At 39.0% G+C, this 25,147-nt stretch overlaps 1 protein-coding gene across 3 annotated transcripts; it reads left to right on the forward strand.

Annotated features, from left to right (window-relative positions):
* The first annotated feature begins 9,173 nt into the window (after positions 1-9,173).
* On the forward strand, positions 9,174-23,924 carry LOC121241832 (serine/threonine-protein kinase tricornered-like). 3 transcript variants are annotated; one of them, XM_041139682.1, is made up of 12 exons: positions 9,190-9,859; positions 10,561-10,735; positions 11,134-11,217; positions 11,892-12,133; positions 18,973-19,204; positions 19,415-19,579; positions 19,662-19,793; positions 20,058-20,171; positions 21,365-21,412; positions 22,127-22,205; positions 22,984-23,040; positions 23,481-23,924. In XM_041139682.1, the coding sequence occupies exons 1-12, from the start codon at positions 9,672-9,674 to the stop codon at positions 23,537-23,539; spliced, it is 1,575 nt and encodes a 524-aa protein (XP_040995616.1). In that variant the 5' UTR covers positions 9,190-9,671; the 3' UTR covers positions 23,540-23,924. The 3 variants fall into 3 exon arrangements, 2 of the variants coding, with proteins under 2 accessions (XP_040995617.1, XP_040995616.1); XM_041139683.1 differs by lacking the exon at positions 20,058-20,171 and having other exon boundaries at positions 9,174-9,859; XR_005935807.1 differs by lacking the exon at positions 23,481-23,924 and having other exon boundaries at positions 9,176-9,859; positions 21,369-21,412; positions 22,984-23,043.
* The last annotated feature ends 1,223 nt before the right edge of the window (positions 23,925-25,147 follow it).

Below are 25,147 nucleotides of genomic sequence, written 5' to 3' on the forward strand. Positions count from 1 at the left end.
TGGTCTTCCAATATGGCATTGTAGGACGACAGAGCCTTGACCACCAAGAAATCTGTTATTGTGGTAACCATGTGGGTGCCTTGGCCAACTATGACTGGTAGTGCGATAGCACCCATAGGTTGGACAGTTTTTCCCGAGAACCCCTTCTGAAGGGAAGGTGATGGGCGTAGCCTATCGGGGCTGATACCCATCTTGGTGAAAACATTCCAAAATAAGATGTTGGCTGAGCTCCCATTGTCGACTAGAATTTGTCTGGTCGTGAAGTTGGCTATCAAGAGGGTGACAGCCAAGGTGTCGTCATGGGGGTTCAAAACCCATTGGAAGTCTTCATCTTCGAATGAGATGGTAGGGGTGGTATTTAGTTTGGGGCGTTTAAGAAGTTTATCCGCCATAAACACCTCGTGACACCTTGCTTTGCGGGTGTGAGCCTTTCTGCTGGATGTTGTTACACCCCCGCCGACAAACCCTCCCACAATGGTGCGAATCTCTTCCAGAGGAGCTTGGTCTTGATCATGTGGCTGCCAGGGGGTGTTGTGTCTCCATTCCCTCTCATGTTTTCATCGTTTGGGTTCATGCTCACGACCTTTTTCTCTCCGTGGCTTGAGATACTCGGCCAACATTTGCTCAAGCTCCCCTCTTCCTACCAAGATAGCAACCCGTTTTTTCAACGTTGAACAGTCTTCTGTCCAGTGAGTGTCCGACTGGTGGTACTTGCAATAGCTCTGCCCTCTCGCCGTCAGGCACGCTTCCTTCCTCATTGCCTGGTCATTTTCTTGCAGATTTAGATTATTGTGGATGAGGCAGTGCCCTTACTCTCATTGATTGGAGTACCTTTCACACCTCCCATCTTGATGACCTTGCTCGGTCTTCTCATCTTTAGCGCCATTTGAGTTCCTAGTCTCCGACTTTACTTCCTGCCTCTTGGGCTCCAGAAAAGCTTGCAACATGTCCTCAGCATTAACGAACTCGTCTGCCCTATCCATGAACTCTCTCAAGGTGGAGGGGATTTTCATGATCAGCTCAACCATGAACGGGCTTCGAGGCCATATGCCCCCTAAGAGGGCGGCTAGCATGATCTTTTCATCTTGATCATTCACGGTCAACCTCTCCTTGCTGGAGCGAGTCAGATATGCTTTTAGGTTCTCTCATTCTCTTTGTTTAATGGTAAGCAGATAGGGGACCAGTCTTCAGCGCCTCGTACTTGCCATGATCTGTGTTAGAAACTGTTTGGCTAATTCTTCAAAACTACCGATGGATCTTGGACGTAAAGTCCTGAACCAGCCCCGTGCTATCCCCTTAAATGTTAATCGGAAAGCACGGCAAGCCACCTCTCCGGGAAAGCCATGGAGAGTCATGTGCACTTTGAAGTTCTTTAGATGATCATCTACAGGGTCATGCGACCTGTCATACATGCCGATCTGAGGAACTTTAAACTTGGGTGGGAATGGCACTATCATTACTTCATCGCTATAAGGAAGGTCGATTCGGTTAAGTAGTTGTTCAATGGAAGAGGACCCTCCCATCCTTCTTGCCATCTCCTAATATTTGTTAATGAGGCTACACAGTTCGTCGTGTAACCTCTTTTTTTTTTTCAGTTCTTCACCATTCATGCCTCTTGCACTGTATGCATCTCCTTCCATTTGCCCATTCTAGACAGGTGGTGTAGCGGCATTCTGTCGCTTCAACTCTTCATTCTCCTTCTATAACTGCTTAACCACTGTCATGGCCTTTTTCAACTTCTCATCGGCTTTTATTAGCCTTGCTTACACCTCCGTCGCATTCATCTCTTGATCGTGGGTTGCTTGAGATTGCATAGTGGTGGACATGTGAAAATCACGCTAAAGTCTGTAAAAACCCAACAGACAGTGCAGCTATAAATGACATGTTTCACACCACTAACTACTCAGATAACTTGCAACAGATGAGAGGGTAGCACTGGGTGTAAGTAATAGGTGTGTAAGTAATAATGAATTATTTGTTACCTTCAGGTGTTATTTATAGAGGTGCTGATGACGTAGATAACCATTAAATCTAAGGGTTCATTTTGAACAATCCCTTAATAAGTAGACGAGATAACCACCTTGATCTATCGGCATTATCATATCACAGGGTTCGCACCATGGGCTCTTGGACAATTAATCTCCCAGTCTTAGGCCCATAGGTTGAATCTGTCCACTAGTTGTGGACTTATTGCCATAGGATCTAAATATCCATTCCACCGTTATATCTACTTAATAATAAAATCAACTTTATAATCTGACGTATCACATCAAGTCACATCAGTTTGTTAGTTTACTTTTGTGTAATCACTTTGTGGCTAAAATATTTTTTTATAAAAAATGTATTTTACACACCCAATTAAAAATAAAAAAAAAATACTTTCAGCCCTTTATAATATCATATTAAACTTATTTACTTGGAAAAAGATAATAATCAAAAATCACTAATGCTTCGCCGCTCTCTCTTTGAAGATGAGTTTTTTTTTCTCCTCTTAGTAGTTTTTCCTCCTCATAGTAGTTTTTCCCCTTATGATACCTATCTTTGCGAACCTTCACCTAACTCACCTTCATAATTGACTCTCATCGCCATCAATACCCCACCAACCATTCCCCTTGAAATCCCAACCAACCAATCCCCTTCTAACAATGTTAAAAGAAAAAGAAAATCTAGAATCACTCATTGAACGCACTAAGGCCTTAACTTGGGTGACATCATCCTAGTTCCTGAAGCGGATATAGTTGCAAATATGTCAAACCAAGCTCTGATTGGTAAGTTGGTCTCTTCCAAAAATCTGAAACAAGCACATCTTCCACTCCACAATCTGTGCAGTCAGGAGCTTTATCCAAGGACTTACTATTGAGGATTTAGATCCCAACATTTTTCTGTTCACCTTTCCATCACCGACTGTAAAAGACAGAGTTTTTTCACAAAGGCCCTGGAACTTTAAGGGCTTCCACATGGTGCTCAAAGAATGGCCTCCAGGTTTAAACCTTCAAGAAATAGATCTCATCTACTCTGCCTTTTGGATCCACATATACGAGTTACCTTTTGAAATGATGACTGAAGCTAATGCAACAAAAATAGGTAGAGTTCTTGGTCATCTACTTGAAATTGATCAAGCCTTTCTTCCTACCAATGGGGTAAAACAATATCTTAGAATTCGTGTAGAAATCAACAAGAAAAAACCCCTTTACGAAGGGTTCATTCTCCACCGGCCTAACGTGCAACCTGCAAAAGTCTGCTTTAAATATGAACGACTCTCGAAATTTTGTTATGGTTGCGGAAGAATTGTTCATCTTCTACAATCATGCCACATCTACCTCAGTCCTGTCGATGATCCCACATTTGGTCCTTGGATGAGAGTGGAATCCCAAGAATTAAGAAGACAGTCACGTTTTGAAGAACTCCAAAGAGACCAGCAGAATACTCAAGTGCTACATCTATCAGACCAAATGAAATTCATTTCACCCTCTCTCCCGCTAGTTCGTATTAGAGAACCGGACATCCCAATGTACCAGGAAAGTTTGAGATCTTGTGACCCAACAAAAAAGAGCAACAAAGTTAGATACCTTGGAAAAGGAAAAACGATCATTGTCAACACGGATGAAGGCCAAAAGAAGGAATTTTGCATCAAAAAGTTTTTCTCTGCAATTCCAAGCGAAGAAGGAGAAACCCTAAAGGTGACACTGTTCTCCCAAATACACTGTGCAAGGATTCATGCAAGACAACACGTGGCAATGTTTCAACTTACCAGACAAATGCTTCAAATTCAATTAAGGGGAGCAGCCAAAACTTCACCGTCAATAATTTGATCCCTGCTACACCGGCAATCTAGTAAGCTAATGATCCCCCCTCACTCCACATGTCCCACCCATCATTAAACAACCCCTTGTCTCAAAACATAGAAAACCCACACAATGTCCCCGTGAATTTACCTCTTAATCCTGTGAGACTTGCCTTACAAAATTATTCTGAAGATCCCATTAGGCCTCTTTCAATTAAACCCAAGTCCAATTCCGCTCTCATAAAGCAATTCATCTTGCAAGTCAAAGACAAAAAAAGCCCATGATTTCCAGAACCCAAGCCATAACATCTCCCTTCTAGTTGGCCCATTAGGTAAGGCCTGTTTTGCAATCAACACCATTCAACTGAGCCCAACCAATATCTTTTCTCCTACCCATCCAACCTTTCCTAATCCTCAAGTCAAATTAATCCAGTTTGCCTCCCCCTCAACTCAATCCCTAATTAAAGAGAAAATGTCTTCCTCCACCGTAGAGATTCAATACCAAACCCTAACCCAAGGTGATACTACGAAGAAGAGGAAAATTCCATCAGCAGAAAAGAGCGCATGCCCCAATCCCCTAAAAAAAATGTATGCTAGGAACTACAATTCCAGTGTTCATCAAAAGAAAAATTGGAGATCAAGAGGAAGATGATGAGCCAATCAATCTGAAGATTATCCCTGCCCGGAAAAGAGCAACCCAGCAGCCAAAGAAAATCGGAATCCAAGAAAGCAACAGAAGAGGAACTCAACGATAGTCAAACATGCTCCATACCAAAGTCAGAACTTAAATGCTATGGGCAACAAGGTTCAATCTCAAACCATGAACTTATTCCCTTTGAATCCAATGACTGATGTGGCAGGATCTTCACTGCCACCAGAAGCACCATGAGAATTCTTGCCTGAAATTGCAGAGGTATTGCCCGGTCTCGTGCAATCAGATCACTCAGGGCAAATATTAGGGTCCACAACCCTGATATTATTTTCCTTTCAAAATGTTTATGAGCTACTAATGAATGTGTACGTATTGTTAATATGTTGGGCTATGCCTCTTTTGTATACTCTCCTCCCATTGGAAAATTGGAGGCCTTTTGCTTCTGTATTGACTTGGTGTTGATATAGAAATTGTACATAACTCTTTTAATATAATATCTGTTTTGGTGTACTCTGATCCTAGTCATTACCCATGGCTCCCTAACCTGATTTACTACCCTGCACCTTATAGGAAAAAGCAATTATTTTGGGACCTTCTTTCAGGCATCATTTCTTCTTTTCCTGGTCCATCATTAGTTCTAGGAGATTTTAATTCCATCACGCCTCAATCTAAAAAATCAGATGGGAACCCTTTTGCTCAATCCTCAAAATCAAAAGATCTCAACCTTTTCATGGAGAATTTTGGCTTTGTGGACTTAGGTTTCTCGGGCCCAAAATATTCTTGGACCAATAATAGATCAGGTACTCATCAGATCAAGGAGAGATTAGACAGAGGTATTGCTAATATTCCTTGGATTGATCTATTCCCACAAGCCATCCTTACAACCCTTGCAAGGGTAGGTTCAGATCATGCTCCCATTCTGTTAGACACAACAAATAAGAATACTTTCCCCAAGTCTTTTAAATTTGAAGAATTCTGGCTCCGAGATCCTTCTATTTTCAAGATTATCAAAGAAGCTTGGAATTCTCATTTCACGGGGAACACCTTCCTTCATCCTCTCTAGAAAATTGAAATCCACTAAGAAAGCCCTTAGGGAGTGGAAAAAAATTTTTTTTGGCCATATCCAAACCAATCTCAAAGCTTTGATGGCTAAACTCACTTCCCTTCAAGAACAAGACACTCATTCCTCAACAAGCACTTTAGAAACAGACCTAAAAGAAAACATTAATGAGTTGCTTCTTAGAGAGGAATCATTTTGGAGAAAAAAATCCAAAATAACATGGCTTACTTCCACTGATTTGAACACAAAATTTTTCCATGCCTCCACTTCTATCAGATGAAGAAGTAATAATATTGATTGCCTCAAACTAGGAAGAAACAATTGGACGACTGACCAAAGCATAATCTCTTCTAAGATTTAAGACCATTTCCAAGCAATTTTTTCTTCCCTTCATCCTATTTCTCCCGTGGATTTTCATTCATTGTTTCCAAGGAAAATATCTAATTAGGAAAATGATTTCCTTTATAAAATCCCAAATGAAGAGGAAATTGCTTCCATCATAAAAAAATTTCCTTCCTCCAAAGCTTTTGGTCCGGATGGTTTCACGAGTATTTTCTATAAAACCTCTTGGGAAGTAATCAAGCTTGATTTGATTGCTGCAGTAAATAATTTCTTCATCCATGTGAAATTGTTAAAAGAGCTCAATCACATTAACATTGCCTTAACCCCAAAGGTTGGCAACCCAAATGACATTAATCAATTCAAACCCCATAAGCCTCTCAAATGTTTGTTACAAAATCATAGCAAAAATCCTTGCTAATAGGCTTAAAACTATCCTCCCCAACATCATATCACCGTGCCAATCTACATTCCTACCAGGGTGATTAATTCAAGATAATACCATCATACCTAGGAAATCTTTCATTCCATGAAAAAAAGAAACGGCAGAATGGGTCAAATGGCCATTAAAATTGACATGGCAAATGCCATCGATTCCATGAAATGGTCATTTCTTCTTGATATCCTTAAACATGTGGGTTTTAGACAACAATGGATCAATTGGATCTAAGTGTGCATCACCACGATGACATACTCTATTATCATCAATGGCTCCCCATAAGGATACTTCCAACCTTACAGGGGCTTATGTCAAGGGGACCCGTTATCTCCCTTCCTTTTCATCGTAGGCACTGAGATCCTGTCTAGACTCATCACAAAAGAGGAACATTCCAATTGTCTTAAGGGTATCAAGCTCTCTCGAGGGGGTCATTTCATTACCCATCTTCTCTTTACTGACGACCTATTTCTGTTTGGGTCAGCAACAACTCTTAATGCACAAAAATTCTGTAATTGCCTCAAGGTTTACAGTCAATGGTCTGGCCAAAGCATCAATGTAAGTAAATCTTCTCTTCATTTTAGAAAAATACCATTCAGGCCTCCATCAATGCAGTCAAAAGCTTTTTCAATTTCAGAATCTCCCCCACCCCTCCCCCCCAGATCCTAAATACATAGGCTATCTCTTTCCAATGGAGCTGATAGGAGAAAATTCCTTATGGAATTAATGGAGAAAGTCCAAAATAAGCTCCCTGGATGGAAATAAAAAATTCTCTCTCGAGCTGTTAGAACAATTCTTGTAAGAGTAGTTGCATGCTCTATCCCTTCTTATGTTATGTTCTCCACTCTTATCTCAAAGGCAATAACAAAGAATCTGGATTCTCTTTTACAAAGATTCTGGTAGGGGTTTGAGGATAAAGAAAAAAAGAAATTCACCCTAAAATCTTGGAAGTCCATTTGTCTTCATAAACCCATAGGAGGCCTTGGCATAAAAAATATGTATTCTTTCAATTCTGCTTTGGTCACAAAATATGTCTGGTCTCTCCTTAATGGATCAACAAGCCTTTGGAAGGAAGTCATTACCAAAAAAATACCTTGGAACTCAATCTTTCCTGGAAGTTCCTTTTAAAGCTTCTGACTCTCGGGTCTGGAAAATTTTGCTTAAACAAAGAGACTTCCTGTGATCTAGCGTTTGCTATCAGATTAATAATGGCATTCTACTAAGGTTTGGACTGATCCTTGGGTTTCGACCATGTCCAATCTCATCCTTAATGCAAATCCCAATTACAATCTAGAGCTTGATTTTAATATGTCCGTCTCTGAACTCATTCTTGAAGAACCAAGATGGTGGAATGTTCTTCTCCTCAATACCCTCTTCTTAGAACACTCATCAAGAGAAATCTAAAAAATACCTTTGGCCAATCATAATTTCCAAGATGTTCAAGACAAGATCAATTGGATTCATCACTCCTTTGGAAAGTATTCAGTAAAATTAGTATATGCTACTCTTGTCAATGTAAACAATCTCTCCAATCTCAACAATCAGTCTCCTAACTAGAAGAGTTTATGGAAATTGAAAATGCATGACAAATTGAAATTATTTCTCTGGAAAATAAGTCACAATATTCTTCCCACCAAAGCAAAGATCAACAATTTGATTCATCTAGAGGAAGATTAAATACGTTGTCTGCTGTGCAATACTGAACCAGAAGACATTCCTCACCTTTTTCTTAACTGCATTTAGTCTAAAGTTTTATGGAGGCATTCTACATGGCCGATCGACATCTCCTCTTTTTCAAGACAACCCTTCTTTGTCTGGATAAACAACATCCTTAATCCTTCAGCTGTCCTTAAAGTTCATGGAGAAGATCAGCATTCCTTCTAACTTTTTGCCATTATAGCTGTGGATAGCCTTTGGTTTCTTAGAAACAAAAAAGTTCACAATCAGATCCCTTCACCCCCACCACCATTGTCTTTTGTAGAGTTTGTTCTAGCCATTTTCCAACATCACACAACTGCTTGGGTTAATGTTAATGATCATGTATTAAAGATAACACCCAGACATCCAGTTGACTATTTCCTGATCATATTTGATGTGGTCGTAAGGGACTAAGGATAAATAATAGCAGCTCTATGTTGGAACGACTCAGGAAAAGTTATCTATGCCATTACTGACTTCATTTGCTGTGTAAGTCCAAACTTAGGAGAAGCCAAATCAGTCTTGATGGTAATTACTGAATCAAAGAGATTGGGTCTGTAAAAAATATTACATGAAGGGGACTCAAGTTCCGTCATAAAGACAATATCCAATTTCACTTTTGTTCAAGATTGGATCTGGCTCTAAGCATCAGTGATACAAAATATTATCTCCTATCTTTCAAGGAATGAAAAGTTATGAAAATTCATTGTTTTATAAATCAATGCACGCACAATTTAGTGCAATAGATAGCGGCGACGCAAGCTTATGACAATATCTCATTAATTCAAATTTCATCTTTTCTGTTAAATTTTCATAATGAAAAAGATTCACCTCTTTTATATGTATAATTAAGTTCCATTAAAAAAAAAAAAAATTCCTTTCTTGAAACGGTTCATGATGTATTAGTTTTAAATTATATATGCAAAGTAGTCAGTTTGCGAAAAAGAAAAAAAAAAGAAAAAAGAAGAAGATAATAATCCGAGATCTCAAACAATTATTACACAAATCAGAATTCTCTCGAATCCCAAATAATTATTCAGTGTCCGGTGATTGACCCTGTCAACCTAGGGCTCAGAAAGTCCACGGACTAAGCGAGGTTTTCTGAAAACACAGCTGCCAATTTAACAAATACGAAACCTCCACTCTCCTCCTTCGCACGTACTACACACCGCCCAATCACGAAGCCCACAGTGTCCTTCTGACATGGAACAGCGCGGAAGAATTACACGCTTCGCATCGTGTGGCACGCTCAGCCAACTAAGCTGCTTACGGATCTCCGCCGACAATAGCGAACGCACGCAAAAACCCACGCAGAAAGTGTTTGTGAAAATGACTGACAGAGAGAGAGAGAGAGAGAGTGAGGAATGACTATCGAAGTGTAATAAAGCGGGCAATGAACTGGCAATGGTCTGTTCCTTTACGTTGTGGTGCTGCTGCTGTTGTTGTTAGCTGTCTGGGGTATAGAGTGTGATCCAAGCCATCGTTTTCCTAGCACGGAGGAAGCATTTTAAACAGTACCTTGTGCCCCTTTCTTTGTTTTAAGGACACTGATTCGTTCCCTAGATCTCTCTCAGAGGAGCTGTATGCTGGGGAAAAAGGTTTTCTCTCTATTTCTCACTGCAAAAGCTCGTTGGTCTTTGAAGTGCTCCTCTGACTGGGTAATTTGAAGGTCAGAGATTGGTTTAGTTGAGGGGGAGGGAAAATGGACGGTGGCGATAGGACGGCGAGGTTGGGGGCCCTGAACTTGAATCGAGATCGGGCCGGCTTAGACACGGGTCCGGATGTCTCGGTTTCGTCCCCCGTTACCAGGCAGAAGGCCGCAGCTGCCAAGCAGTTCATAGAGAATCATTACAAGAACCATCTTCAAGGACTGCAGGATCGTAAAGAAAGGTCCAGATTCTTTAATTTTTATTTTTTATTTTTTCCATTTAATATCTGATTTTTTCTTCAGGTTCAGAATTTTGTTGTTTACGTTCGTATTCTTGATGTTTGATTAAATAGGTTTAGCTAACAATTTTTGAGAATGCGGTGAAAAGATTGGCATTTTTAAGTGCTTCTTCCTTTGCCGCGTATGGCTTGGCCGCATAGCTTTGGCATGTTTATGTTGGGTATATACTTCTACTACAGAATATTTGGATATGGGTCGTTATATGTCTTTTAGTTTTTATTGAAGCTCTGATTGGCAATTTGAGAAACGGGGACTTGTTGAAAGAGAATGAAAAAGTCATTACATTAGTTCTCGGTTTATACTTTCGTTTCTCGCCGATGGAAATCAACGAATTAATAAAAAGGAACACGATTTGTATACAAAAAGCTCAATTATACTGGTCGGGATTTAGATCCTTTTCATTTCTCAAAAAACAGTTAATGGCATAGTGCTTTTCTTGTTATTAAAAAAGAAAGTAAGCGAACTGATCCGTGTTTGCTTTGTGTTGATTAAGGGTGGCCATTGTAGACCCTCTCTCTCTCTCTCTCTCTCTCTCTCTCCCCCCCCCCCCCCCCCCCCCCCAAAAAAAAAAAAAAAAAAAAAAAAACTGGCATCGGGCTATTGCTTGTTTTTAATAATTTTATTTTGTATTACTCTGTTGTAGACGTCGAGCACTTCAAAGGAAAGCACAAGAAGCTCAGGCATCAGTTGAGGAACAAGAAGAGATGCTGAAGAGTTTGGAGCGAAAAGAAACTGAATACATGAGGCTGCAACGACGTAAAGTTGGAATTGATGACTTTGAGCAATTAACTGTTATTGGTAAAGGTGCATTTGGTGAGGTATGTCAAAACATTATAAGATGGAAATTTCTGGCAGTTTCCGTTTTCTTTTTTTTTTTTTAACAAACTAGTATACTATATTGTGTAGTATACTTTTCAAGTATTACATTTTCATGGAATATGTTCGCCTTAAACCTGCATGTCTGTATATCATATAAAACTTACTAGGTAAGATCGATTCTTACCTAATTGGGGCATATCACTTGTCACTTTGTGAAGGCCACTGTCATATCTTAGCATGAGTAATTTGCAGATATTAATTTTTTTTAAGTAATTGCAGATATTATTAAGATGCTTTTGACTCTGTAAGTTCCCTTGGAGTGCCTAGATAGGAATAAATTACAGATGTAACTTCTTGTCATTGCCACACTAACACATTGTGAATCCAACAAATGCAGGTCAGGCTATGCCGTGCTAAAGATACAGGAGAGATATTTGCTATGAAGAAATTGAAGAAATCAGAGATGCTTAGCCGTGGACAGGTAAAGTGATATTTAGCTAAGCTAAAGTTTTGAATATTAGTGTCTGTTTTATTTTATTTTTATTTTTATTTTTTAGTTTTAGTTTTATGATTGATAAGTACTACTTTGCTGATTTTCTCATAATTTTTGGAAGCCTTTCTCTGGAAAAATGTGCATTTTCTTTTCTTAACGTTACATCTGATATCATTTCATTGATCTTTATGTATCTTTGTCAGCATGCCTAAACAGTCTGTCAGAATTAACCTTCAATGAGGTGTGTGTGGGGCTGGGTTAGAGGAGAGTATCATTTCATTGATCTTTATGTATCTTTGTCAGCATGCCTAAACAGTCTGTCAGAATTAACCTTCAATGAGGTGTGTATGGGACTGGGTTAAGGGGGAGTGGTTAAATTCATTGCAACAAATTCAAAATGTCATATAAGAAAATTAACAAGTGAATGTTAACTTGTTCTACCTGATCAGTTGGTCAAGACCTCTGATGTCTCAAAAACTACAGTTCCAATAAAACCTCAAATATACTTGAAAAGGAGTTTACATTGAGCAATTTGATGAGATTAGTTACAAATCCACTATCTGATCCTTTTGTATGATATATGTCTAGAAATAAATACCTCTTGTATGCTCTTTGTGCAACAGGTTATGTATTAATTGCTGTACTTCCTTCCATAATTTTAGGTAGAGCATGTTCGATCTGAGAGGAACTTGCTTGCAGAGGTTGATAGTCGGTGCATTGTAAAACTGTTTTATTCTTTTCAAGATTCTGATTTCTTATACCTTATCATGGAGTATTTACCTGGTGGAGATATCATGACATTATTGATGAGAGAAGATATTCTTTCCGAAGATATTTCACGCTTTTACATAGCAGAGAGCATTCTCGCTATCCACTCAATTCATCAGCACAAATATATTCATAGGTATGATATTTACCGTTTTATGCTCTTTCTAAGGTCAATATTTGTCATATATCACTAACTCTAGGGTTGGCACAAGTGGTAAAGGCCTTGGTCTTAGTGGTATGGTCCCTCTAGGTCTAAGGTTCGAATCCTCTTGGGTGCAAACAATTCGTAATGGCCATCAGAATGAGGGGTTTTTCCCTTGAATTACCTGAGGTGCACTTGCAGGAAACTTCTTTCCCATGGCCTGTAAACATCCGGGATTAGTCAGGACGTTATTCTCAGACACCCGGTGCCAATAAAAAAAAAAACTATTTGTCATACACCACTTTATTAGATTTGTACATGTATGCCTTAGGATGCAAGTGGAAATCATCGGTCGAGCTTCAATGTTATAGGGAATATACAGGCTTATAAGGACATACAAAAAGATATGGTACATGTTAACAAACCCTGGCTAGGCCTAGTTTGCCCCGCACAAGCTTCACTTCAGAGCCTGAATATTGGTCAGGGATAGCTCAGTAGACTGTCATTTTGTTACAAGTCATGCTCAGCTAAGACCATATCTGGCTTGAGACTCGCTCAGCAATTTGCCGCCATATTCCTTGCAATTATACATTGCAATTTATCCTTTTAGCTACCATAAATATGAAACAAAAGAAATCTAGATGTTAATTTAACTTTTATGATATATTGATTGATATTTATTGTTCTTAATATGGTTTCAAGCTCATTTGGAATCAGGTATCTATCGTCCAAGATCAGCCTCTTGGTAATTTAAAGTTTTGATTATGCAATACTTTTTTTTTATCAGTAAAAAAGAGATATTATATATATGAATGAAATAGACATAGTCCTTGTACACAGGACGTATACAAAATAACTCCTAAATACATTCTAAAAGCGATAAATTAAAGACAAGAAATCCTGAACATTGTCCCCATGTAATACAATAGTGGAAAACCAACACATTAGAGTGTGGAGAAAAAAAATTCTTCAACTCAGTCCTTGTACGTTCCTTATCTTCAAAGCAACGCGCGTTCCATTCCGTCCAAATACACCACATAATACACAACGGAATCATCTTCTACACTCTTGCTACTTGCTTACAACCTTGCTACTTTGACCAACATCCCAACAAATCCACCACCCTCATAGACATAACCCAAGCAATATCAACCCTTAGAAAGATCTCATCCCACAACACTCTTGTTACCTCACAGTGTAGTAATAGATGGTCCACAGATTCTCCATTCTTCTTACACAAGTAGCACCAATCCAATACTACACATCCCCTCTTCCTCAAGTTGTCCGTGATCAATATCTTTCCAAGAGCTTCAATCCAAACGAAAAAAGCAACTCTAGATGGCACACGAGACCTCCAAATATTCTTCCAAGGGAACGGAGTAATCTCAAGTTGCGTTGTCAAGATGCTATAATACGCCTTAACTGTATATAGCTTATGGTTATTAGACCTCCACTTCGAACTGTCTCGCTGTGTCAATGGGATCTCCGTGGAATATAATAAACTGAAAAATTCTGACACAATAGGTAATTCCCAATCATGGAAATCCCTATTAAAAAGAATATTCCACAGATGCGCACGTTGAGAAAATATACGCACGTCAGCCACTGAAACTTCCCTATTAGTTGCAATACGGTATAAGGCAGGGAAAAAACCCTTTCTAAAGCCTGGACTCCACACCACACATCCCTCCAAAATCTGATACGACTGCCCTCACCAACTGCAAAGTGAACTTGATTTACAAAACATGGCCACCCCTTCCTTATATACTTCCATAAACCCACCCCATAGCCCCCACTTACTTCCTTAGAGCACCAACCACTCCAAGTGACCCCATGTCTAGCGTCAATAGTATCCCTCCACAAAGACCCCCCCTCCAAATGATATCTCCATAGCCATTTTTCCAATAAAGCTTTATTGAAAATTCTCAAATTACAAATACCCAACCCCCCATTCACAACTGAGGCACATACGGTCTCCCATCTAACCAAATGAAATTTCTTCTCCTCCCCCATTCCTCCCCATAAGAACGCCTTAAAGAGTTTCTCCAGTCTGTTCACCACCCCTATAGGCATAGGAAACAAAGATAAAAAATAAGTGGGGAGATTAGTGAGAGTACTCTTGATAAGAGTGAGACAGCCTCCCTTCGATAAATACACCCGTTTCCATCCAGCCAGCCTTTTCTCTATCTTCTCCACTATTCCATCCCATATGGCTCTATTCTTGAAAGTTGCTCCCAGTGGGAGACCCAAATATTTCATTGGAAAAGAGGACACCTTACAATCCAGGAGGCTAGCTAACCTGAAAACAATAGAAACCACACCCATAGGAAACATCTCAGACTTGCCCAAATTCACCTTTAGCCCCGACACTGCCTCAAAGCAAAGTAGCAATGCTCTTAAGGTTTGGATCTGGCTACTCTTTGCTTTACAAAAAACTAATGTATCATCTGCAAAAATATGTGATATGACAATAGTGCCACCATCACCATTACCCACCTGAAAACCGGATAAGAAATCTCCCCCAACAGCAGCTTGCACCATCCTACTCAAAGCCTCCGTAACTATAACAAATAAAAGAGGAGATAAAGGATCTCCCTGCCGCAGTCCCCTTGAACTAGCAAAAAAACCAGCCAGTGTATCATTAACTAGAACTGAGAACCGAGCGGTTGAAATACAATGACGCATCCATGCAATCCACCTATCTCCAAAACCGCATCTCTCAAGCACGTATAAAAGGAATTCTCAATTCATATGATCATAGGCCTTTTCCATGTCGAGCTTGCACAGAACACCTGAACCTCCCTCCCGTAATCTGTAATCCAAGCACTCATTTGCAATAAGTATTGAGTCAAGAATTTGTCTCTCACGAATAAATGCGTTCTGAGACTTGGAAATAATATGTTCTAACACCGGACTAAGCCATTTAGCAAGAACTTTCGAGATGATCTTATAAATGCTACTAACCAGGCTTATAGGCCGAAAATCTTCACTAGTTGAAACTCCATGTTTCTTAGGAATAAGAGCAATAAAGGTCGTATTCATGGACTTTTGAAACTTCTGAAAAGAGTGAAATTCGCTAAAAACATTCATAACATCATCTTTTACAATATCCCAACAAGTTTGAAAGAACCCTATTGAAAAGCCACCAGGCCCCGGCGCTTTATCCTTGGCCATGCCGGATATGACCTTGTAAATATCTTCTTCTACAAAAGGTCTCTCCAAAATACTCCCGCTCTGTGAATGAATGCCTCAAAATGCAAAGCATCAAGCTTCGGCCTCCAAGTAACCGATTCTGAGAGAAGGGACTTATAGTACTGTACTATGTGATTTTCTAGTTCGGAAGGAGAAGATATCACCTGAGAGCCTGATTGAAGTGACTCTATGCCATTGTTACGCCGGTGTGAATTAGCCACTTTGTAAAAGAACTTCGTACATCTATCGACTTCTTTCAACCAAAGTGCCCTGGATTTTTTGACGCCATGAAATCTCCTCCGATAACAAAACCCTCTCCAAGTTTGCCATAACCAAACCCTTCCTCAATAACACCTCCTCCGAATTATCTCCCAAAAACTCTTTATTCTCAAGTTCCTGCAGTTCCTCCAACAGTGTAATCTTCTGGTTGTCAATATGACCAAACACCTCCAAATTCCACTTCTTCAAGTCTTGTTTCAAACCCTTCAACTTGCTTGTAAGAATGTAACTTGGGGTACCAAAAAACTGATATGAAGATCACTAACCACTAACCCTCTCTACAAACCCATCTGCTGTTAGCCACATATTTTCAAACTTGAAATACCGTCACCCCCTATGAATACTCCCACAATCCAAAAGGATAGGATAGTGATCTGAACTGACTCGAGCTAGTCTTCTCTGACTTACTTCCAGATATTTAGCTTCCCACGAAGGAGAAACTAAGAATCTATCCAATCTCGATCAAACCCGCCCATTTGACCAAGTGAATTCACCCCCTACCAGAGGGAGATCCATGAAATCCATATCAAATATGAACTCGCTGAATTCCTCCATGGCCATAGAATGACGATAGTGCTCTGAACACTCACTGGGAAACCGGATAGTGTTAAAATCACCCCCCATGCACCACGGCACATCCCATAAGGAATATACACCCGCCAACTCCTCCCACAACCTTCTCCTGTCCCGATCCACATTAAGACCACAGGAACCTGCAAATGCCCATTCCCATCCATCAACCACATTTTTAAATAAAGTCGCAACCGAGAACTCTCCGACACATTCCTTAATTGACTCAACTACTCTTTTATCCCACATAAGCAATACTCCACCTGAGGCTCCCAAAGAGGCCAAATAGGTCCAACCTATATATGAATACCCCCATAACCTTAGCACAAATTTTCTGTCAATGAAACGTTTCTTTGTTTTTTGAAAACACACCACATCACCCTTCCACAACCGCAATAATGCTTTGATATGAAGGCGTTTATTGCGATCATTAAGCCCGTATATTCCATGATAAAATCTTAGGCTTCATAAAAAACTATGTTACCCCTACCTCTCGATCTATACATTCCGCCACTTCCTTCTTTCACATCATAATTAATAGAGCAAGTTAGCTTTTTAAGCTCCCTATCCCGCTTAGAGGCTGATTTTGAATGACTAGCCTCAAGTGCTACAAGGAGAGCCTTAAATTGTTCTTCATATCCTCCAAACGAAATCCCAATGACCTCCTGAATTTCCTCTACTTTTTTGAAAACCCAATTTGACGAAGAACTCCCATAATTAGATCTGGGCGAGAGTGTGCACAAGGGTGTTAGAATGGCCCCCTCCTCAGCATTACTGGCAGAAGCAAATAATTCCAATTCCGAGCCACATATAACTTCTGATTCAACCCTGGGTTCCACTACATTTTGAATAACTCTGAAATCTTCCATATCAACACTGGGTTCCACTACATTCCCCTCAGAGACACCCGACTCCAGAAATAACCCTTGTTCCAACGAAATAGACTGCCTAGGAGACACTGTTGTACCTCCATCCACCACACACGATTGTTTCTGAGCATCCTGCAACACCAACCCACGAGCCGGCAACGGACAATCAAAACTCAGAGGCTCCTCGTTAACTATCGGAGCCCTCAGTAAGGAAAACCCATGCTCCGACGAGTAGGACTGCACAGGTAACGGTACTATGCCTCCGTCCACCACACACAGCAGATTCTGTACCACCTCCACCGGCAACCCACAAAAAGATAACGTAGAAATAGGGTTTAAAGGCCCTTGCTGAATTGGCAACTCACCCTCCTCGATAAGCTCTAGTCGAGGTGCCTGAACCGGCATGCCCTGATGCTCGTCGACGACGGTCGGAGGTTTATGTGCCGGTAAGGAAGCCGATACGGCACTTACCAACGTCGCGGAAGGATGAGCTAGGCACTGACCCGAAATATCGGGTGGTGCCCGAAACACCGTCCAGGCCTTTTGTGGGCCTGCAACCTAGCCCAGGCCCTTCACTAGCCCAGCCTGCATCCCGGCCCCTACTCCCTTCGCCAGCCTAGCTTGCCTCACAACCCAGCCCATATTCCCTTCCCTTAAACCCAGCTCCCCTTGGTCCGAAGCCTGACCCACATAATTGGATCCCAAAACCTGGCCCAACTCCTTCACTTCCTTCCCCTTAACGCATCGTTTAAGACCAACTAATTCTTCTAATAACAGCCCTACTTTTATCTCCATATTACTCAGAACCCTTAACAAATATTCTTCATCTGTCTCCCTGCCACTGCACGACCTTAGGCACTATAGGCACCGCTCCACTCACCTCTTGCTGCCGTACATTCTGCGCTTGAAGGACCTCGCTGTACGACCTCAAGGCATCAACCCTCAACAAAGAAGCACTGTCTTCTCCCCTGGACACCTTCGGCTTGGCTGCCTGTGATGACCATGGGAGTGCCATCACTCTATTTCTCACCCCCGAAACAGAGGGATGAGCCTTGAACCCCTTCAAAATATCTCCAAATTTCCGCCACCCCTCACCCTTCCTACCTTTTGGAACCACTAGCATATCTCTCCTCTTTTCATGCCCAAAATCCGAAATGGAGAAGTACCTTCCATTGCGGTTGCAGCCCCTCTGTATCATTAAAACTGCATTTCCAGTTCTACGAGTTCTAAGAAACTCTGAGGAGCCCAAAGACGCAGCACACTCTCTCACCATCAATCCCAACCACCCCAAAGCTTCATGCTCAAAATGTATTTTACCACACGCCAACTACTCTCAGTGATTCTCCACCACCTAACATTCTCCCTTCTAAACACAAATAACTTCTGTTCAATGAAGACCTATGTGCACATACCCATCATTACCAACCAATACACTAACACGATAATCACCAAACTGAACTTAAACACCCAACTGGACTACATGCTAATCACCACAAGGAACTACCACCATTGACAGTCCAAACTCCAGAAACAAGAACAGGAAAAAAACCAAGAAAACCAAGAAAAGAAAAAGTGTACGGAGAGAAAATTTTAGGAGAGAGAAAGACCTCACTTCATTGCTTATGCAATACTTGCTGTTGTCTTCTTTCCTTCTCGATCATGACTGACAGACCAAGTTGAGATAATAATAAAAATTCATCAGGGGGCCTTTTGATGCCCATTAGGATTTTCCTAAGGTGATCTTTCCATTTTGTTATTGTCAAATCACCCAGTAATAGGTGACAACATCCTCTTATGTTTTTATACCTGCCATCAGTTTAGATGTAATTTTAGCTGTGTACTTTGTTACACATAAATACACGAATCTTATTTTCAGGTGAAACATTTACGCATAGGCTTACTCTAACAGTATACTATTTGTAGGGACATAAAACCAGATAACCTGATTCTGGATAAAAGTGGTCATTTGAAGCTTTCAGATTTTGGCTTGTGTAAGCCTCTGGATGATAAGTATTCAACAATATTACTGGAAGACAAGGGTTTTACCACCCAGGAACCCACACCAGAAACTGAAGAACATTCTGGATGTGATAGAACACCTTGGATGATGCCGAAGGAACAATTACAATGGTGGAAACGTAATCGTCGTGCATTGGTATTTATCAGAACTCTCTCTCTCTCTCTCTCTCTCTCTCTCTCTCTCTCTTCTATGTTGAATTTGAGTCTTCTATTTCATGGGAAATATCAAGCATCACATGCGGTCTTTATTTAAAGCATACCATGTGCAGATTCCATTTTTCTTTTCGTCCTGCTTGAGCAATATTTCCACACATTTCATGTCATCAATCACAGCTATGTTCTTTAGGCTTATTCAACTGTTGGAACTCTCGATTATATGGCACCTGAGGTTTTGCTCAAGAAGGGGTATGGAATGGAGTGTGATTGGTGGTCACTGGGAGCAATCATGTATGAGATGCTTATTGGGTATCCCCCCTTCTGTTCTGAGGATGCAAGGGTCACATGTCGCAAGGTAATAGTAATTTGTGGTTCATATCACTTTTCACAAGTCTCCTTTATATTTTCTAATAGACAACAGTTTTGTATTGTACCAGATAATTAATTGGAAATCATGCTTGAAATTCCCTGCGGAACCAAAAATATCAGATGATGCTAAGGATCTGATATGTCATTTATTATGTGATGTGGAGACGAGATTGGGTACCCGAGGAGTGGAAGAAGTAAAGGTAACTGCTATCCAAGAAAAAGCCAATGTTCTTAACATGTAACAGGTAGTTTAGAAAAATTATGGGTTGAAAAATAGTTTGATACTGGACATAAATCAGAAGGTAAAATGCACATTTATAAAACACGCAGACCATGCAGTCATGTCATTCTTAACTTCTTAAAGTTTGCATCGCATATTACTAGACTATTCCAAAATTCGACCAGCAAATTGTACTTCTATATTTGAATGGGTCGTTTTTCTCATATAAGTTAGTGTTTTCCAGGCACATCCATGGTTCAAATGCATTGAGTGGGACATGCTGTATGAAATGGAAGCTCCATATAAACCTACCGTTATTGGAGAATTAGATACACAGAATTTCGAGAAGTTCCCTGATGTGAGTACACTGAAATAGCTTCTTTGGTTTTTGTAGTCTTATTTAGGACATTGTTGAGTTGAAACTTTAATAAGAGTAAAATGCACCAACACCCTTGTGTCATGATGTTGTTCTATAGAGAACCCTTTGGGTTTTCCTTTTTTCCTAACTGCACCCCTTATGTTTCCTGAATGTTTGAGTGAGGCCCTTGCATCCATATATTGGTAGCAACTGTTATCATCATTTATTATAAACAGTTGAAATTATGCCACGTTAGAATATTTACCTTTTTTTTTGGCACCCTTGTAATATTATATATTATTGAAAAATGATTATAAAAGAAGAACATAAGAAAGAAAAGCAGAGAGTTAGAGAGAATGAAGGGAAAAAGAGAAAACCAGTGACTGCTGCTGGCCTGCAGAGACAAGGAGCATAAGTACTCCACAGAGACCAAGCTTGGCTTCTTCATGAAGGCTGCTACCACCACTCTCTTCTATCAATGAGCACTGGATTATCAACCAGCTTAACCACGATCTCTTTGATTGAAAATTTTCCAGTGGATATGCTTATAAAAAAATCTCACTAAATATGGAAGCTCAATAAATAAAATCTCTCTTTTTTCAATATTTTAGTAGTTAACAAGTGGTAGAGAAAGAGGATGTGAGATGAATTTGTTGGTGCAGAACTTGTGATATTTACACCTATTGTCAATATTTTGGTGGAAGGATTTGATTAGAAAAATAGGAACCACAAGAGATGCAATTTTAAAAATTGAAAGCCTACCAGAACGACTAGATGGAAGACCATCAAACCATAACTGGTATTGGGGCATCTTAACCAAATAGAAATGTGTGATATCCTTCTTGTCTGAAACTAAAGAAAATCCTTGGTTCCACCTTTTTGGTTCCAGAACATGGATCCTGTGCATATTTGCAGTATTCAAGGTGAAATGTTTGTTGAACCAGCGACGTTATTTATCAGTCCTAAATGTTTCCTAAGTGTCTTCCCCTTGTTCTTGTTTCACTTCCATTTTAAATGGTGTGCCATTTGTTTTCATTGAATGTGGCCTGACCATCTCAACCCCTTCATTTACAGTGGTTAAAATTCTATAGAGGTGGAAGTTCCTTTCTCATTTTCTCTTCAGATTTTACAATTTCTCTGAAAAAAGAAAGCAAACAGGTTCTGATTATACTTCTCATTCTGTTTTCTAATAGGTAGAAGGTCCGCCATCCACAATACCAACAGTGGGACCCTGGCGGAAGGTACTGACTCTATGCTTTCTCCATTATTGGAAATGTGTACTTAAAAGTTTCTCATAAATCTAAGCAATTAGTCTTTCTAGAATTTTTTTGTATGAAAAATCTGTTAGTGTTATCTTTAGATGAGCTGCTAAACACTGGAGTTGAACATATCATACAATTTGCATATTTTTGGCATTTTTCTTTTGTAACAGATAGTTGTTATTTACCTGCCCAATAAGGAAAAAAAAGAAGCCAGTTGTCATTCAAGTTCTTATTTCCGTGAACTATCTAATGACTATCATACACAACTGGACTGTTTACTAAGCAGAGTTTCTAATTATGTTTTCTTTTATAATTATATGGAACTTGGAGATTGGTCATTTTGAAAGAAACTTAAAAAAAATAACTTAGATATATATTTTCGTTTGGAGATGTTAGGATTTGGGGTATTTTTTCTTAAAACTGATATTTAATCATAAAATTTCAACAATCATAAGAACAGTAGTTGTGAAATTGTAATTGGATAGTTGTTCCTTTTTTCTTTGTGTTGGGTGATATACGAATATCTCAAAGCCCCATTAATTTACTTCTCTTGTCTTCCTATATAGTTCTGATAGATTTGTCTTATTTCTTCTCAGTTATTTATAGCGATCAATGTCCTTGCAAAATATCAGCTTTCACATGACATTTGACACTATAAATCCTCAACTAGGTTTTTCTCATTTGGTATTGCAGATGTTGACATCAAAAGATACAAACTTCATAGGATTTACTTTCAAGAAGTCGGATGTCCTTAAATCACTTGAAAGTTCAGGTACGTTGCCGTTGTCATTTGTTAGCTTCCCCTCCTAGAAGATCGTACTTTATGTAATTCTTTATTACTTCCAATTTCTGTTCATTTGGTTATATTATCCAAAATTTTGACTTTGAATGAAGCATGCTGGTCCAACTTAAATGTGAAAATACTTAAAAGGAGCTATTGACAACCTGTTGAATAGGTGAACTTTGACGATTTAGAATCATATTACATCGGATACACCATCATGACTGTAATAGTTCAATATTTTTTTTTTTGGCAAGTAATGAATGTAGTAGTTCATTAGCTGGTACCAATTGATTTTTTGGAGTATCTACCCTCCTTAAGTATTTATTACCTATCAGGAAAAATAGATCTATCATCCTTTAGTACTTCATGAATAGTATGTCCTCTTTCGGTTCATGGATTTTCCATTAAGAACCTTGCAGTTTTTATTTCTTACACAAAAAGACCTTGCAGGATTTATGAATATTAAGCGCATTGGACATGAACATGATTAGCTTAAAAGCCCACCTTTTGGCATTATGTATACAATATTTTTTTTTCTGCCCCTTTTTTCTGATTGATGAGATGAATAATAAATCTGGATAGTTTCATTTTGTTCGGAAGCTCAAAAATATTAAATACTTAAGAAATTAAGCTGATCTCTGTTTAACTCAAGTCCTTTTTAATGTTATTATGTTCCAGTTAATGTACTGGGCATTGCATTTTTGTACTGTTCAGTGATACTTATAAATAGTGGAGCCAAGCTCATCAATTTAGATGTGGATTGCAGGTACAGATATGGGATCAAATGGACCGTCAAAGGCCCCATCACTCATTTCCTTGTTAGGTATGATTACTTTTCATTTTTGCTCTGTTTGATATTAAGGTAACGTAGAAAATACCTATACCTTATTTGTTTATATCAGATTATATTCCACAATTAGTAACTGCAACCTATCAACATGGCATCAGATTCTGATTGCCCTTCTGCCTTTTCTCATGATGGACAGAACAAAAATTCATATCATATACTAGACATCCTAGAACGTCATTTACTGGGGAGTACTGCTGATTACATAGATAATGTTTTTCCCCTTTTTCTTTCCTTGTGCTCCTTTTTTGGGTGGGGTTTCATGTACTATTCTAGTGTTACAAGTCTCTTGTTTAACAGCATAATTTATCTACATAAATCTTCATAATTCTTGGTTTTGTTGATTTCTAGCAAGCATATGGATTGTTAGTTGGTTTAATTATCAGTTCTTATTTTTCTCTCTCTACTCCTTGTAGGTCGGATTGACTTGCAAGGAACTGTAATACCAGAGGAGGAGCAGAAGCAGGAAACCTGAGTTTATTAAACGTTGTTTTGTCCTGCTTCACAAGAGTTAGGTATTATTATTTTCTTTACAAACAAACAAAGAAGATCGAGCTACCACACAAGACAGATTTTGGTTTAGAATAGCCGCATAAAAACATGAATAAGGTCATGATCTTGAGCACAATTCTTTGTATCTCCCAGCAGATGTCTTAATGAATAAGTAATACTGTAAAGCCAATTTCAGTTCGAAATGTCTCCCTCAACAAACAAGAAACTAAAGGGTAGTTTAAATTTTTTTCACTATATTTAATGTAACATAGGATCAGCTCATTCAATTTTGCCTATGCAAGTGGCTATATGTTTGCAAGTTATATAATTCTTTCAATGAATGCTTTGGAGATTGGTTTGGGATTAAAGAAGTCTATCTGGTTGAATATTCATGTACAATGGTGTGACTTTATGACTGATATCTTTATAAACATTCCTGATCTTTTGTAGCAGTTCACTAATTAAGTGGCCATCTTGACATTCATGTAGCTTTATTCTGCCTAGATATTTCAGTGTTTAGTGTTCAATTTGTCTTTTCAATAGCTTTATTCATGTTTAAAAAGAAGATCACATCATATTGGACCTTTTCGTCGGCAAGTGTACAGAGGCAAAAGTTGTGTTCATTAGGTAGGGTTAGTTTCTACCGGTGGAGTTATTTGAAAGTTTAGAAATTATATTTTACACCCCTCTTATGATAGCTATTACCTCTTTTTTTTTTTTTTTTTTTTTTTTTAATTTGCATTAAAAAATATCAAAATGGTAATTTACTTTGAATTACAAAATCTTATAAGATTAAGTAGGACTGTTCTAATGTTCAGATTTTAATATGGGGGAAAATTATCATAATTTAGTAGTTTATTGTGTCTTTTGATAGTCTCGAGTGCATATTTTAAAAGTGGTAGTTGGGAGTACAAAATGTAATGTTTTTTAAGAAAAATTCATTTTGTACCCTTGCATTAAACTATCAAAAACTCTCATATTGCATCTTTCAGGTGCAAAGATTAATATTTTGCGTTCTCATTCAAATTTTGACCATTAAGATGTATGAAAACTAAGTAATGGGACGAAACTTTTGTAGTCAAATTTAATAGAAGGTGTAAAGAAAACATTTTTAATAATTGGAGGGTGCAATGCATCAGTTTTAATAGTTCGAAACACAAGGTATAAAACTCCTAATTTGAGAGTACATAATGTATTTATTTGTCTTCCTTTTATGTCTTACATTTCTTTAAGGTGATTGCATGCATGTCAAGTAATCATACATGCAATGGATTCTTCGACTATATATTATGTAGGCTGTTGGATGGTCAGTGCTAGGGATAAAGTTGGCGGGTTCCAATCCATTAGAAACCTATCACTAATAATAGGGAAAGAGATAGACAAGAAAAGATAATACAAGTTGAGTCGGACTCATAAACTCAATCACTCCAAAAAAGAAAAGAGACATCTATAAAAGGAGAAGATCTCTCTAAGGGGACTCAGGACGACTCCATTACGCACAAGACACCTCAAATCTCCTCTCCTCAAAATGATTGCATCTCCTTCAACCTCAATATCTTCTAATTTTCTCCATCGTACTGAGAGACATGCG

The sequence above is a fragment of the Juglans microcarpa x Juglans regia genome, chromosome 8D (assembly GCF_004785595.1).
Source record: "Juglans microcarpa x Juglans regia isolate MS1-56 chromosome 8D, Jm3101_v1.0, whole genome shotgun sequence".
Taxonomy (NCBI): Eukaryota; Viridiplantae; Streptophyta; class Magnoliopsida; order Fagales; family Juglandaceae; genus Juglans; species Juglans microcarpa x Juglans regia.